Consider the following 14,213-nt stretch of genomic DNA (forward strand, 5'->3'; position numbering starts at 1 on the left):
ATAGATGTACAGGCATCCAAATATACTTACATAAAACTGAATTTCATTTCATTTTAGTATGACTAAGATAATTTACAAGCACTTTTTACATCTAGTATAGGCTCAGGAATGTGATTTCAAATGATATAAATTAATTTCATGTTACTACATGCTGATAAGACAGATAATTATCCAAACGTGACTTATCAGTTGAACGAAGCGCATTAAAACTCTCAAAGATAAGCAATATGTACTTAAGGCAGGAAGAGCCGATGAAATGCCAAGCAGTCATCATGGGTCACAAGCTGCTGTTGCTGTTTCTGTTAATAGGTCTTACCTGTGGTGAGTAAATTTAATGTCAAAATATCAGTTTCTGTGTGTCATCAACTACAGGCATATGACAGTGTGATCGTTTAAGGGTTCATTGTTAGAAGAATGGACAATTAGAATTATAAAAGGAGCGTGTGTGTGTGTGTGTGTGTGTGTGTGTGTGTGTGTGTGAAAGAGAGAGAAGAGACATCAAAGCAAGAATGATTAGTACAGTGCAGGTTTAACTCTGGAAGAAGGTGGGAATGTGAGATTTTTACAACAACAAAAGATTTATATTGTAAGACTGAGTCATTGTTGACCTGATGATGAAAGCAACACATGAAGTCCAAAGAACCACAAGTCATATTCACCCGATGAGGCTGTGCAGCAAATGGTCTATTGGTCATTTCTCACAGCTTAGCGTGTCTTCTGAGAAACTTGAAACCTTGCTGCTACACACCATTAAGACATGCTTGGTAAGGTCAATACTCTGTTATGTGTGGAACACTTCTCTGTGGTCATTAGGCATTGATACATGGAATAAAGTGTCATTGAAATTGAACATAGACCAATGTTCAACATATTAAAGGGACCATTACAAAAGGCAATGGCTGGTAAGGGAACCACTCTTCTGCATCATCTTGAACTAATTGACCACAAGTGAAATGCTGACATTTTAGGTTTTTCTTTAAGGTATCAGATCTGTCATAATCACTAAATAAGAGATCGGGATCGTGAGGATGATGATCCAACATCTCCCATTGCAATGAAGGCAGAGTGTCTAGTGTTGTATTGGCACTGTGCGTTCTTGAAACAAACCCACACCTTGTGACAATTTGCCTGATCCCTACCTTTTATAATGCATTGAAGGCTCTGTAAAGTGTCACATTAGTGTATTATCTCTGATACCAGTAACTCCAGGATACTGTAGGACAGGCTGAACATGACCTTCTAGTCACAGCAGATGACAGGGCCTTTTTTGGCATAGCTGATATTGGATAGCCACATTCCTGATCCATCCTTTTTGCTACTGGTTAGAAATGGGGGCACCCTGTTCCATCCTTAGGTATTTTCCTGTGTGCAAATCTTTCCGCTCTTTGCCAAAGACTCAACGTACCTACAAAACACAAATTTCTAATACCCTACTCCCTTATGCAACATCATGTGAATGAACCTCACACTAAATTCAAAAGAAAGAGGAGATCACCACATACAACTCAGTTGTACAGGGACCCAGCCTTACTGCCACACCCATCTACTATACTCGGAGGAAGGCTATGGTGATGGGATCTGAGAATGAGTATGGTTGTGAAATACACAATTATTTTTCACAAATTATTACACAGCCAACTGACAACTGATTTACATTTGTAAATGGCAATGCACTCGTGATTGCGTAGCCACAGTATATTTCACACTTGTCACACATCACAGGGCCCGAATACTGGTCCTATAGGATGTACATCCCCCAGTGTTATGAGTGTACTGTCATCATTGCAGGCCTGTAGGAAAACTGCTGACTTGTAAGAGAATGACTTTCTGCTTGACCCACAGGGTGCAATGTCTTTCATGAACATGAGAAAAGACACGAATGGCCCCAAATTACCATCCTGTGCACCTTGGTGAGGAGCTCACACTAAGCTTGATTTACGTGGTTTATGGCTTATGGAATCAAACTAAGGAATCCATTCCAATTGACCCACATGCTCCCATGTCTTTTGTAAACATGAGAAAACAACGCAATTGATGCTAAATTAATGTCCTGTGCACATTGGTGGGGAGCTCACAGTAGGCTCAACACATGTGGTCTGTCGTTTGCAGAATCAGACCAAGAAATTTGCTGTCTTGATACGGTGGCTTAGTTCTCACTGCTTTATCTTTTCTGTGCCCATGTGCACTACACCACTGCCAAGATTTTGCATAATGATAAAGATGCACACTGCTGGATGCCGATCACTGCTTGCTTTGAGCTGTCTGTGAACTGCCATTCTGTAATTCATATATTTTATTTATGCATAATTTTAATGAACCCAACAGAGATGCACAATAGAGACTTTAGTTATCAATAATATATTCCTCTTCACTATTTAAAACAGTCTGCCAATGCTGGGGTAACTCTTTGATACCACAACTGTAGAAATCACTTGGTTTTGTGATGAAGAACTTGTCAAGCCATGTTGAGAAGGCATTTTCATCCAGAAAGGAAGTTCCTTGAACCTTGTTTGATAAAGACCCAAAAAGGTGAAAATCTGAGGGTGCGACATCAGGTGAATCAGGTGGCTCTGGAATGACTTCCCAGTCCAATTCCAGTATATCATTTTTGTCAGTATATCAGAATGCAAGTGGGAGTTACTGTGGGGTAGCATCACTTCAGACAGTCTTCCTGCTCGTTGTTCTAGGATTGCATCTGCAAGATTTCTCAGTTGTTGACAATCAATGTCAGCAGTTATGGTTACACCTCAGGGAAGCAATTCATAGTACACCACACCATCACTGTTCCACCAGATGCAAAACATTATCTTCTGTGGATGTGCACAGGTCTTTGTGCACAGAGCTGTTTCTTTGTTTGGACTCAGACAGTTCTTTCTTTTCCTTATATTAGCATAAATACATAATTTCTCATCACCAGTGAATGTGGAGGTAGGAACTGTTAATGTTGTTCACAAGGCAATTAATGAGGTGCAAGCAGAGAAGCAAATATGGCCACCCACTGATTCTTGTGATTTTGGCTTAGTGCATGCAGTACCTGTACACCTGATTTTTGAACCTTCCCCATTGCAAGCAGACGTTGAATGATGGTGGAATGATCACAATTCATCACATCTGCTAGTTTTTGAGTACACTGATGTGGATTGTTGTGGATTAATGCGTTTAAAAGATCTTCATCAATCCGTGAAGGTCTTCCTAAATGTGGAAAATCACTTGTCAAAACAATTTTCCTTAAAATCAGAAAATCATTTTCTTGCCATGCTCTGTCCAATGCCCATTATCCCCAGAGAAAATGCAAACGCTTCTAGCGTCCTCCCCTCTTATGAGCTCAAACAGAAGAATATTTAAGAAATGTTATGATTTCTCCACTTAACATACCATTTCTAGCATCTACAGTTCCACTCACTGTCTCCAATTACAATACATAAACTCAAGTTGCATCAGTGAACTACAAGTAGGAAATGATAACCGATAAATAAACCCATAGCAAACAAAAATGCTACAAACTTATGTGTCAACCTAATATTTTTGCATTGCAACTGCCATGAGTCACATCGATTGACAGTGCACATATAGTTCTTTTCTTTCATGTACTTGTCCACATCAGAATTTCTTGTCTATTCATTCTGCCCTACTCTGTTTGAGGTTTATGTGGAAACATTAAGGGCAGTCAGTGATGACTAATTGCAGTCACTAAAAGCTTCAGTAAGAACTTCTCTAAACTGACACAGAGGTAGAAAACCCTGTATATGCAAGATAGCAACTCTATGGAGAACAGACTGCCTCTGTATATATTTATTCCTTGTGGAGTTACTGTCAAGGGAAAATGCTAGAAATATAAGGCACCAGATTAGAATCAATAGCTCCAAAACCTCTCTTGAAGATTCTTTTTACTTGTGTTCAGTGTTGTTATAATTCATTAGTAGAAGCAAATTTCCCTTTCTGTTGTTTATGTAATAAAACTGAAACATCATGCTTGACTATAAACTTGCAACTTCCATAAGCAACAATTTTTAAATGGATTACAAATGTGGCTAAGCTTAATAGAGTAGTTAGTGGGAGGCATGGCTTTCATTGTGACCATCATAAGTCTAACAAAACTTCAGATGTGGAGAACTAGGGATCATAATTATCGATATGCTTAAAAAACAAGGAAGTAGTATAGTCTAAATAGTTTATATTTAGTGGCTGTGTTTCTTTATTATAGTGGTAGCAGACTCCAACTCGTACGCAGAAATGGCATTTATATGGTACTCATCCCTTGACTATAAAATTATTCTGTGCTTTATTTATTGTTACCTGCATTGACTGCAAGTAAAATAAAATATTATCCTGCAAGAAACAGCACAGTGAAATCGATAGATTTTTACTCATCAAATAGCGGCAGCATTGAGCAGCAGATAGACACACTGAAAGTAGACTACTGATATTACTAAGCTATCAGTCAAAGTCCTTCAGATATAAATCCAATAACATGCAGGTATTCAGCTTGGTAAGAAGGTCAAGTGTCCATTCATTGTGGAAAGCTGACAAAGTCAGATAAGGAAGAATATTCTGAAAAAAAAGAGCTGTAAATTCTTCCATCCCAGTGTGCTTCAGTTGCATGATCATCTAGATCCATACTCTGCAAACCACTGTGAAGGGCATGCAAACTGTACTTCACACATATTAGCTTTCCTTCCTTAGGTATTTGCATTCAGAGTGTAGGAAGAATGACTGTTTAAATGTCTCTGTGCCCACTGTCATTAGTCTAATCTTGTGTTCATGAGGTCTACAAGGGTGATTTGTGCAGGCTGCAGTATGTTCTCGAAACTCTGTAAGAAGCATTCATGAGATGGTTGACGTCTATCTCCAGTATCTGCAAATTCAGGTTTTCCTACATTTCTGTGACGATTTCTCGTGAGTGAAATGAATGTGTGACCATTAGTGCTACCATTCTGTACATAAATTCAACTTCCCATGATAGTCCTATTTGGTATTGATCCCACAAACTTGAGCAATATTCTGTGATGGAATGCATGAGTGCTTTGAAATAATCTCCTTTGTTGACTCATTGTATTTTCACATTATTCCACCAATAAAAAAAGTCTGCCACATGCTTTACCTTTGATTGAGCCTCTCTGATAATTCCATTTCACGTCCCCACAAATTGATAATCCAGGTGTTTGTGTGAGTTGTCTGATTAAAATTGTAATTAATTGATATTGTAGTCATAAGATACTATGTGTTTGAATTTTGTGAAGTGCACATTTCACATTTCCGAGTTTATAAAGTAAATTTTTATCCTACTTTGAAATCTTATCATGTTCTGACTTCATAACTGTGCAAATGTGAAAAAGAATTAACATCCTCGCTAATTGATACCCAAAAACAGACAGTAAACAAATTTTTGACCACAATGCTGCAAACTCAGTTTCTTTAACAGTTTTGCTTTAATGTATTAATTATGATTTACGATATTGATTGAAGCAGAACAAATGAATTTTAAAAAAGTTAATTCATTTCTTGTGCTTCAATCATTATTGTAGATAAAGAAGAAAAATTTTAATTCATTTCTTCTGCTTCAATCATTATCGTAGATAAAGAAGAAACTTGAATGTCTCAGGGAAAATGTAATTATAAGATCTATAATTATGATTTGTTTCAGCACGTGAAGACAGATGGGAATTAATTCCTGGAGGTGATGGAAAATTGCATTTGGTTGACCTGAATCGTGACACTGAACTTCTTGCTGTAAGTGACAGTGATGTGTCTTTCCGCCTTTACACACAGTAAGTAGGCATACACCCACAAACAAATGACTGTAAATATTGCACTTGGTGCCACTACTTATAGGAATAGTTACATGTTTTTGTTTCATCACAAGAAATTGTAGAATGGTCATTTTGACATCCTGAAAAGCTATATTCAGTATATAAATAAAAGTGAAGATAGATGACCATTCATCTGTTACTGGATGTAGCATGAAAAAAACATAACTGGAGAATTTTATTAGATTTTAAGGTGCTACATTTTTTTCTGTTTTAAGTACTCACACTCAAACACATGTCAACAAACATCCAAACACCATAGTCATAAGTGTGTGCTTGTCATTTTTATTTGTAGTTTTCATATAATGAAAATGAATTCACATTATCATAATACATTTCCAGAAAAAAATTTAGTACACCCTTTTAGAGGTTTCCAATTCATTCAAGATTTATTGTTGCAACAGTGCATATGGAATATGTGAAATGATTACTTTTATAGATCAGTAGTAGAAGTGGTTCTGAGTGTATGGTGTAGCCTCTACAAGCAGCAATGCAGGAACTGACACTGGCATCCAGGCTATCATACAGATGATGAGTACTGTCCTGGGACACATTATGCCATGCCTGATCAACCTGTTCACATAGTTCTGTAAGAGTTGTTGGTTGACAAGTCAGACGAGTCACTTCTCGTCCCATCATATCCCACACATGCTCGACTGGAGAAGTTCAGAGATCGTGCTGGTCAGGGCAGTTGCTGCACATTTTGGAGAGCATGTGGAGTTTCACCAGTGGTGTATGGGTAAACATTATTCTATTCGAACAAGAACGGCAAAATAATGAGTTATAACAACATTCTGCATGTACAGAGTACTGGTAAACACACCTTCAGAAACATCAAAGGTGACCAAGAGTTGTTGCTTATCTCACCCCAGACCATAAAGTCTGGGGTAGGCCCAGTGTGTTTTGGATGAATGTGCTCCATGACACATCCCTCACCAGATCTATATTGTACAAGGAAATGACTGTAACCCGCATGCAGATAGAATCTGTTTTCATCACTGAAGACCCTGGCATGCCATTCCATCCTTCAAGTGATCCTCTGATGGTATCGCCCAAGTTGTTCATTTTGATGCTGTGGCGAGAGTATAATACGGGCTAGAGGTGTGCATGCCCATAGTCTCACTGCTAATAACCAGTTCGTGGCAATTGTGCTATGGTGTTACTATCTGCCAATGCTGCCCTTACAATATGACAATCTTGGCAGGAATCTTGCGTGGATATCCAAAACCTCACCTATGGTGTGAAAATGTTCACATGACCACTTATACCAGGATCATCACTTGCAAGGCCACAATTTGACTTCCTTCAAACTCACTCATTTGGCTATAAGAAGCACGATTGCATCTCCTTGGTATGATTCATGCTTGCTTCGCATGTTTGCGCCTCACTGAGCCTTCTGGCAGTGAGCATTCCCTATTAAAGTGTAGACACAGATGGAGATCTGATAGCTATGACGCTGCATAGCAGCCTGGATAGGTTGAATCCATTTCACATGACCAAATCACTTTAATCTCAATGCAGTAAGCCTTTCCTCCACGTCACTTCAATGTGCAGGTCTCCTTATGTGGTCCCTTCTGGTATTATCTCTCCTTGTCTTTTGTCGAGCAGATCTAAGGAATAATGTTTCACAAGCTAGTAGTTGATTTATGTGTCTTTTGGTTGTGATAGAACTCTCCAAACTATAGGACTTGATGAGTGTTCTTCTTGTTGAAGTTGCATGTGATGTTGTTGTATTCTTCAGTCTGAAGAATGGTTTGACACAGTTCTTCAATGTAGTCTGTCTTTTGTAAACTTCTTCATCTCTGAATAAGCACTGTAACCTATGGTCATTTGAATATGTTTATTACAGCACCACATTCTAAGGCTTCTATTCTCTTCATGGTATTTCACGATATAATTTAGATCTGACACTAGAAACCAGTCGTCACTGTCCAGACATTCATGTGGGGTGACTTTTGTGTCTCTTACTTTTTCACCCAAACGTTTTTCCATTAATATATAGTCAATAGTCATACTATTTGATCCTAAATATATCTGTTGATCTCTGACCTGCTTTAAAAGTGCATATTTCTTACTGAAATGTTATTGTTCTTGCAAAAATGTAGGACATGTTCTCCATTAATATTCCTTGTTCCATAGCCAAGTCCATCACCTCCTCATAACCAGATCTGCTGTTCCAACTTATGCATTCATATCTGTATTATCATAGTGTTTTCTTGTTGTACCTCCTCTTTTAGTTTTTTTGTAAAATTCTTGTTTCTGTTCAACACTGCACTTTTTTTGAGGAGGATACACTTGAAATATTGTGAAACTAGTGTTCACCATGCTTGTTCTCATTTTGATTATTCTACCACCAATAAAAGTAACTTTAGAGACAAAAGCCTTATTCCTGAGAAATACCAACCCACTCCATTTTGTGCCTCCTTTAGTTGGCCATGCCAGTAAAGACTGTAATAACCTCTCAATGATTTTGAACTAGTGCCTTTTCATTTTGTTTCACTGAGCCCAAATATATGATTCTTCCTTTTCTTCATTATATTCAATATTTCCTCTGTCTTTCCTCTCATGCTTATCACATGAAGAGATTCCATTCTCCATTTGTAACTGTTTTTACATCCAGACTGAGTGTTGTGTCTTCTATTAATATTTCTTATTACACTCCCTGGATTTGCGTTACCTTCCAGAGGGTGATAACTCATTCCCAGCCCACAAGAAGTTGAGTTCTTTTCTCAGTTGCATTTCCGTGGATGGTTGAAAGCAATAGAAATAGCCACTCTTCAGATGGTTTGCTAAGCCTAAGAAATCTGAGGATTTTCTGTTAGCTTTAACTACTTTAGTATTTGAAGATCTCTCTTTGCCATGAAACTGTAGTTCCTTCCTGCATTGACTCCCAAAATCAACCCTAGTGAATTGTAGGGTACCCCACCGACAGTTTTTTGCAACTTGAGGTCATAAATTTGATCAACATTATTTTGTTCGTATGCTTCGCTCAGCACTGTTATTTATTTCTACATAAAAAGTAGCTGGAATATCTTAACTGTTCAGATAAGTCTCTTGTTTTCTATCTGTGACAGTAAACTCAAATTTAACTGCTAGAATCATTCACTCAAAAATTTAAAAGTTTATTATATAAATATGAGAAAATTAAGGATCACATAGTTTGTCTGAAGAGGTGCTATGTGTGTCAGTAGACCAACATAATTTGGCACTCACAGATTTCCAAAAATGCTCATTGAGGGGTATAGGGACAGTTCAAGCTCCTGTAAGAGTTCGAAAGGGAAAGAGGAAGGTACTGTTTAGACAGAAGCGGTTTCAAGTCTCTCTATGAATATTGACATAACCTATACCTTGAAGTTTTATAAATTCAATTTTATCATCACAGTATACGTGCCAGTAAGAAGACATTGTTGTTGTTGTGGTCTTCAGTCCTGAGACTGGTTTGATGCAGCTCTCCATGTTACTCTATCCTGTGCAAGCTTCTTCATCTCCCAGTACCTACCACAACCTACACTCTTCTGAATTTGCTTAGTGTATTCATCTCTTGGTCTCCCTCTACGATTTTCACCCTCCACGCTGCCCTACAATAATAAATTGGTGATCCCATGATGCCTCAGACATGTCCTATCAACCAAACCCTTCTTCTAGTCAAGTTGTGCCACAAACTCCTCTTCTCCCCAATTCTATTCAATACCTCCTCATTAGTTATGTGATCTACCCATCTAATCTTCACCATTCTTCTGTAGCACCACATTTTGAAAGGTTCTATTCTCTTCTTGTCCAAACTATTTATTGTCCATGTTTCACTTCCATACATGGCTACACCCCATACAAATACTTTCAGAAATGACTTCCTGACACTGAAATCTATATTCAATGTTAATATATCTCTCTTCTTCAGAAATGCTTTCCTTGCCATTGCCGGTCTACATTTTATATCCTCTCTACTTCAACCATCATAAGTTATTTTGCTCCCCAAATAGCAAAACTCCTTTACTACTTTAAGTGTCTCATTTCCTAATCTAATTCCCTCAGCATCACACGACTCAATTTGACTACATTCCATTATCCTCGTTTTGCTTTTGTTGATGTTCATCTTATATCCTCCTTTCAACACACTGTTCATTCCGTGCAATGCTCTTCCAAGTCCTTTGCTGTCTGACAGAATTACAATGTCATCGGCGAACCTCAAAGTTTTTATTTCTTCTCCATGGATTTTGATACCTACTCTGAATTTTTCTTTTGTTTCCTTTACTGTTTGCTCAATATACAGATTGAATAACATCGGGGACTGGCTACAACCCTATCTCACTCCCTTCCCAACCACTGCTTCCCTTTCATACCCCTTGACTCTTATAACTGCCATCTGGTTTCTGTACAAATTGTAAATAGCCTTTCACTATGGAATCCAAACTGATCTTTCCCAAGGTCGGCTTCTATCAGTTTTTCCATTCGTCTGTATAGAATTTGCATTAGTATTTTGCAGCTGTGACTTATTAAACTGATAGTTCTGTAAATTTCACATCTGTCAACAACTGCTTTCTTTGGGATTGGAATTATTATATTCTTCTTGAAGTCTGAGGGTATTTCGCCTGTCTCATACAACTTGCTCACCAGATGGTAGAGTTTTGTCTGCACTGGCTCTCCCAAGGCTGTCAGTAATTCTAATGGAATGTTGTCTACTCCCGGGGCCTTGTTTCGACTTAGGTCTTTCAGTACTCTGTCAAACTCTTCACACAGTATAATATCTCCCATTTCATCTTCATCTACATCCTCTTCCATTTCCATAATATTCTCCTCAAGTACAATACCTGAGAAGATTTTATCCACAACGCTGATTAAAGAGATACCTCTGTAGTTGTTACAATCTTTTCTGTTTCCATGTTTAAAGATTGGTGTGATTACTGCTTTTGTCCAGTCTGATGGAACCTGTCCCAACTCCCAGGCCAATTCAATTATCCTGTGTAGCCATTTAAAACCTGACATTCCACTGTATTTGATGAGTTCTGGCTTAATTTCATCTACCCCAGCTGCTTTATTGCACTGCAATCTATTGACCATTTTCTCCACTTCCTCAAATGTGATCCTATTTCCATCATCATTCCTATCCCATTCCACCTTGAAATCTGAAACATTACTGATCGTATTTTCACCTACATTGAGCAACTCTTCAAAATATTCCCTCCATCTGCCCAAGGCATCCACAGGATTCACCAGCCGTTTTCCTGTCCTGTCCAAAATACTTGTCATTTTCTGCTTACCTCCCTTTCGAAGACTGCTAATTACACTCCAGAATGGTTTTCCAGCAGCTTGACCCATAGTCTCCAACCTGTTTCCAAAGTCTTCCCAAGATTTCTTCTTGGATGCTGCAATTATCTGTTTGGCTTTGTTTCTTTCTTCAACATAACTTTCTCTGTGTACCTGAGTTCTAGTATGTAGCCATTTTTGATACGCCTTCTTTTTCCTTTTACAGGCTGCCTTGGCTGTGTCAGTCCACCAAACTGTTTGCTTCATCCTACTTTTACACACTACTGTTCCAAGACATTCTTTAGCCACTTCTAGTACTGCGTCCTTGTACCTTGTCCATTCGTTTTACAGTGACTGTAATTGACTACATTCAACTAACTGGTACCTTTCTGAGATCGCTGTTATGTACTTGTGCCTTATTTCCTTATCCTGAAGCTTGTTGAAAGGAAAGTGCGAGTATTAGTTGAGGACCAATTGGATGAAAATCAGTGTAGGTTTAGGCCTCTTAGAGGTTGTCAGGACCAGATCTTTAGCTTATGGCAAATAATGGAGAAGTGTTATGAGTGGAACAGGGAATTGTATCTATGCTTTATAGATCTAGAAAAGGCATATGACCGGGTTCCTAGGAGGAAGTTATTGTCTGTTCTACGAGATTATGGAATAGGAGGCAAACTTTTGCAAGCAATTAAAGGTCTTTACATGGATAGTCAGGCAGCAGTTAGAGTTGACGGTAAATTGAGTTCATGGTTCAGAGAAGTTTCAGGGGTAAGAGAAGGCTGCAACCTGTCTCCACTGTTGTTCATATTATTTATGGATCATATGTTGAAAATAATAGATTGGCTGGGTGAGATTAAGATATGTGAACACAAAATAAGCAGTCTTGCATATGCGGATGACTTAGTTGTGATGGCAGATTCGATTGAAAGTTTGCAAAGTAATATTTCAGAGCTAGATCAGAAATGTAAGGACTATGGTATGAAGATTAGCATCTCCAAAACGAAAGTAATGTCAGTGGGAAAGAAATATAAACGGATTGAGTGCCAAATAGGAGGAACAACGTTAGAACAGGTGGACGGTTTCAAGTACTTAAGATGCATATTCTCACAGGATGGCAACATAGTGAAAGAACTGGAAGCGAGGTGTAGCAAAGCTAATGCAGTGAGTGCTCAGCTATGATCTACTCTCCTCTGCAAGAAGGAAGTCAGTACCAAGACAAAGTTATCTGTGCACCGTTCAATCTTTCGACCAACTTTGTTGTATGGGAGCGAAAGCTGGGTGGATTCAGGTTACCTTATCAATAAGGTTGAGGTTATGGATATGAAAGTAGCTAGGATGACTGCAGGTACTAGTAGATGGGAACAATGGCAGGAGGGTGTCCACAATGAGGAAATCAAAGAAGAACTGGGAATGAACTCTATAGATGTAGCAGTCAGGGCGAACAGGCATAGATGGTGGGGATATGTTACACGCATGGGAGAAGCAAGGTTACCCAAGAGACTCATGGGTTCAGCAGTAGAGGGTAGGAGGAGTCGGGGCAGACCAAGGAGAAGGTACCTGGATTCGGTTAAGAATGATTTTGAAGTAATAGGTTTAACATCAGAAGAGGCATCAATGTTAGCACTGAATAGGGGATCATGGAGAAATTTTATAAGGGGGGCTATGCTCCAGACTGAATGCTGAAAGGCATAATCAGTCTTAAATGATGATGATGATGATGTCCTCAAGTACATCGCACTTGTATAGACCCTATTATGCTCCTTCCACTTTTCTGTTTTCCCTTCTTTGCTTAGAACTGCATTTCCATCTGAGCTCTTGATATTCATACAAGTGGTTCTCTTTTCTCCAAAGGTCTCTTTAATTTTCCTGTAGGCAGTATCTATCTTACTCCTAGCGAGATAAACCTCTGCATCCTTACATTTGTCCTCTAGCCATCCCTGATTAGCCATTTTGCACCTCCTGTCGGTATCATTTTTGAGACGTTTGTATTCCTTTTTGCATGCTTCATTTACTGCATCTTTGTATTTTCTCCTTTCATCAATTAAATTCAGTATTTCTTCTGTTACCCATGGATTTCTACTAGCCCTTGTCTTTTTACTTCCTTGATCCTCTGCTGCCTTCACTATCTCATCCCTCGAAGCTACCCATTCTTCTTCTGCTGTATTTCTTTCCCCCATTCCTGTCAATTGTTCCCTTATGCTCTCCATGAAACTCTGTACAACCTCTGGTTCTTCCAGTTTATCCAGGTCTCATCTCCTTAAATTCCCACCTTTTTGCAGTTTCTTCAGTTTTAATCTACAGGTCATAACCAATAGATTGTGGTCAGAGTCCACATCTGCCCCTGGAAATGTCTTACAATTTAAAACCTGGTTCCTAAATCTCTGTCTTACCATTATATAATCTATCTGATACCTTCTAGTATCTCCAGGCTTCTTCCATGTATACAACCTACTTTTATGATTCTTGAACCAAGTGTTAGCTGTGATTAAGCTATGCTCTGTGCAAAATTCTACCAGACGGCTTCCTCTTTCATTTCTTACCCCCAATCCATATTCACCTACTATGTTTCCTTCTCTTCCTTTTCCTACTCTCGAATTCCAGTCGCCCATGACTATTAAATTTTCGTCTCCCTTCACTACCTGAATAATTTCTTTTATCTCATCATACATTTCATCAATTTCTTCATAATCTGCAGAGCTAGTTGGCATATAAACTTTTCCTACTGTATTAGGCATGGGCTTCATGTCTATCTTAGCCACAATAATGCATTCACTATGCTGTTTGTAGTAGCTTACCTGCGATTCTATTTTTTTTATTCATTATTAAAGCTACTCCTGAATTACCCCTATTTGATTTTGTATTTATAACCCTGTATTCACCTGACCAAAAGTCTTGTTCCTCCTGCCACTGAATTTCACTAATTCCCACTACATCTAACTTTAACTTATCCATTTCCCTTTTTAAATTTTCTAACCTACCTGCCCGATTAAGGGATCTGACATTCCACGCTCCGATCCATAGAACGCCAGTTTTCTTTCTCCTGATAACGATGTCCTCTTGAGTAGTCCCTGCCCAGAGATCCAAATGGGGGACTATTTTACCTCCGGAATATTTTTCCCAAGAAGACACCATAATCATCATTTAACCATACAGTAAAGCTGCATG

General features: G+C 38.6%; 1 protein-coding gene across 1 annotated transcript in view; it reads left to right on the plus strand.

Annotated features, from left to right (window-relative positions):
* The first annotated feature begins 272 nt into the window (after positions 1-272).
* The window catches only part of LOC124803200 (lipase member H-like), an 88,078-nt gene continuing 74,137 nt past the window's right edge, over positions 273-14,213 (plus strand). Inside the window, exons 1-2 of the mRNA XM_047264382.1 lie at positions 273-321; positions 5,645-5,768. Coding sequence (XP_047120338.1) covers positions 273-321; positions 5,645-5,768 — 173 coding nt within the window. The remainder of the gene's footprint in view (positions 322-5,644; positions 5,769-14,213) is intronic.

The sequence above is a fragment of the Schistocerca piceifrons genome, chromosome 6 (genome assembly GCF_021461385.2).
Source record: "Schistocerca piceifrons isolate TAMUIC-IGC-003096 chromosome 6, iqSchPice1.1, whole genome shotgun sequence".
In the NCBI taxonomy this organism is placed as follows: Eukaryota; Metazoa; Arthropoda; class Insecta; order Orthoptera; family Acrididae; genus Schistocerca; species Schistocerca piceifrons.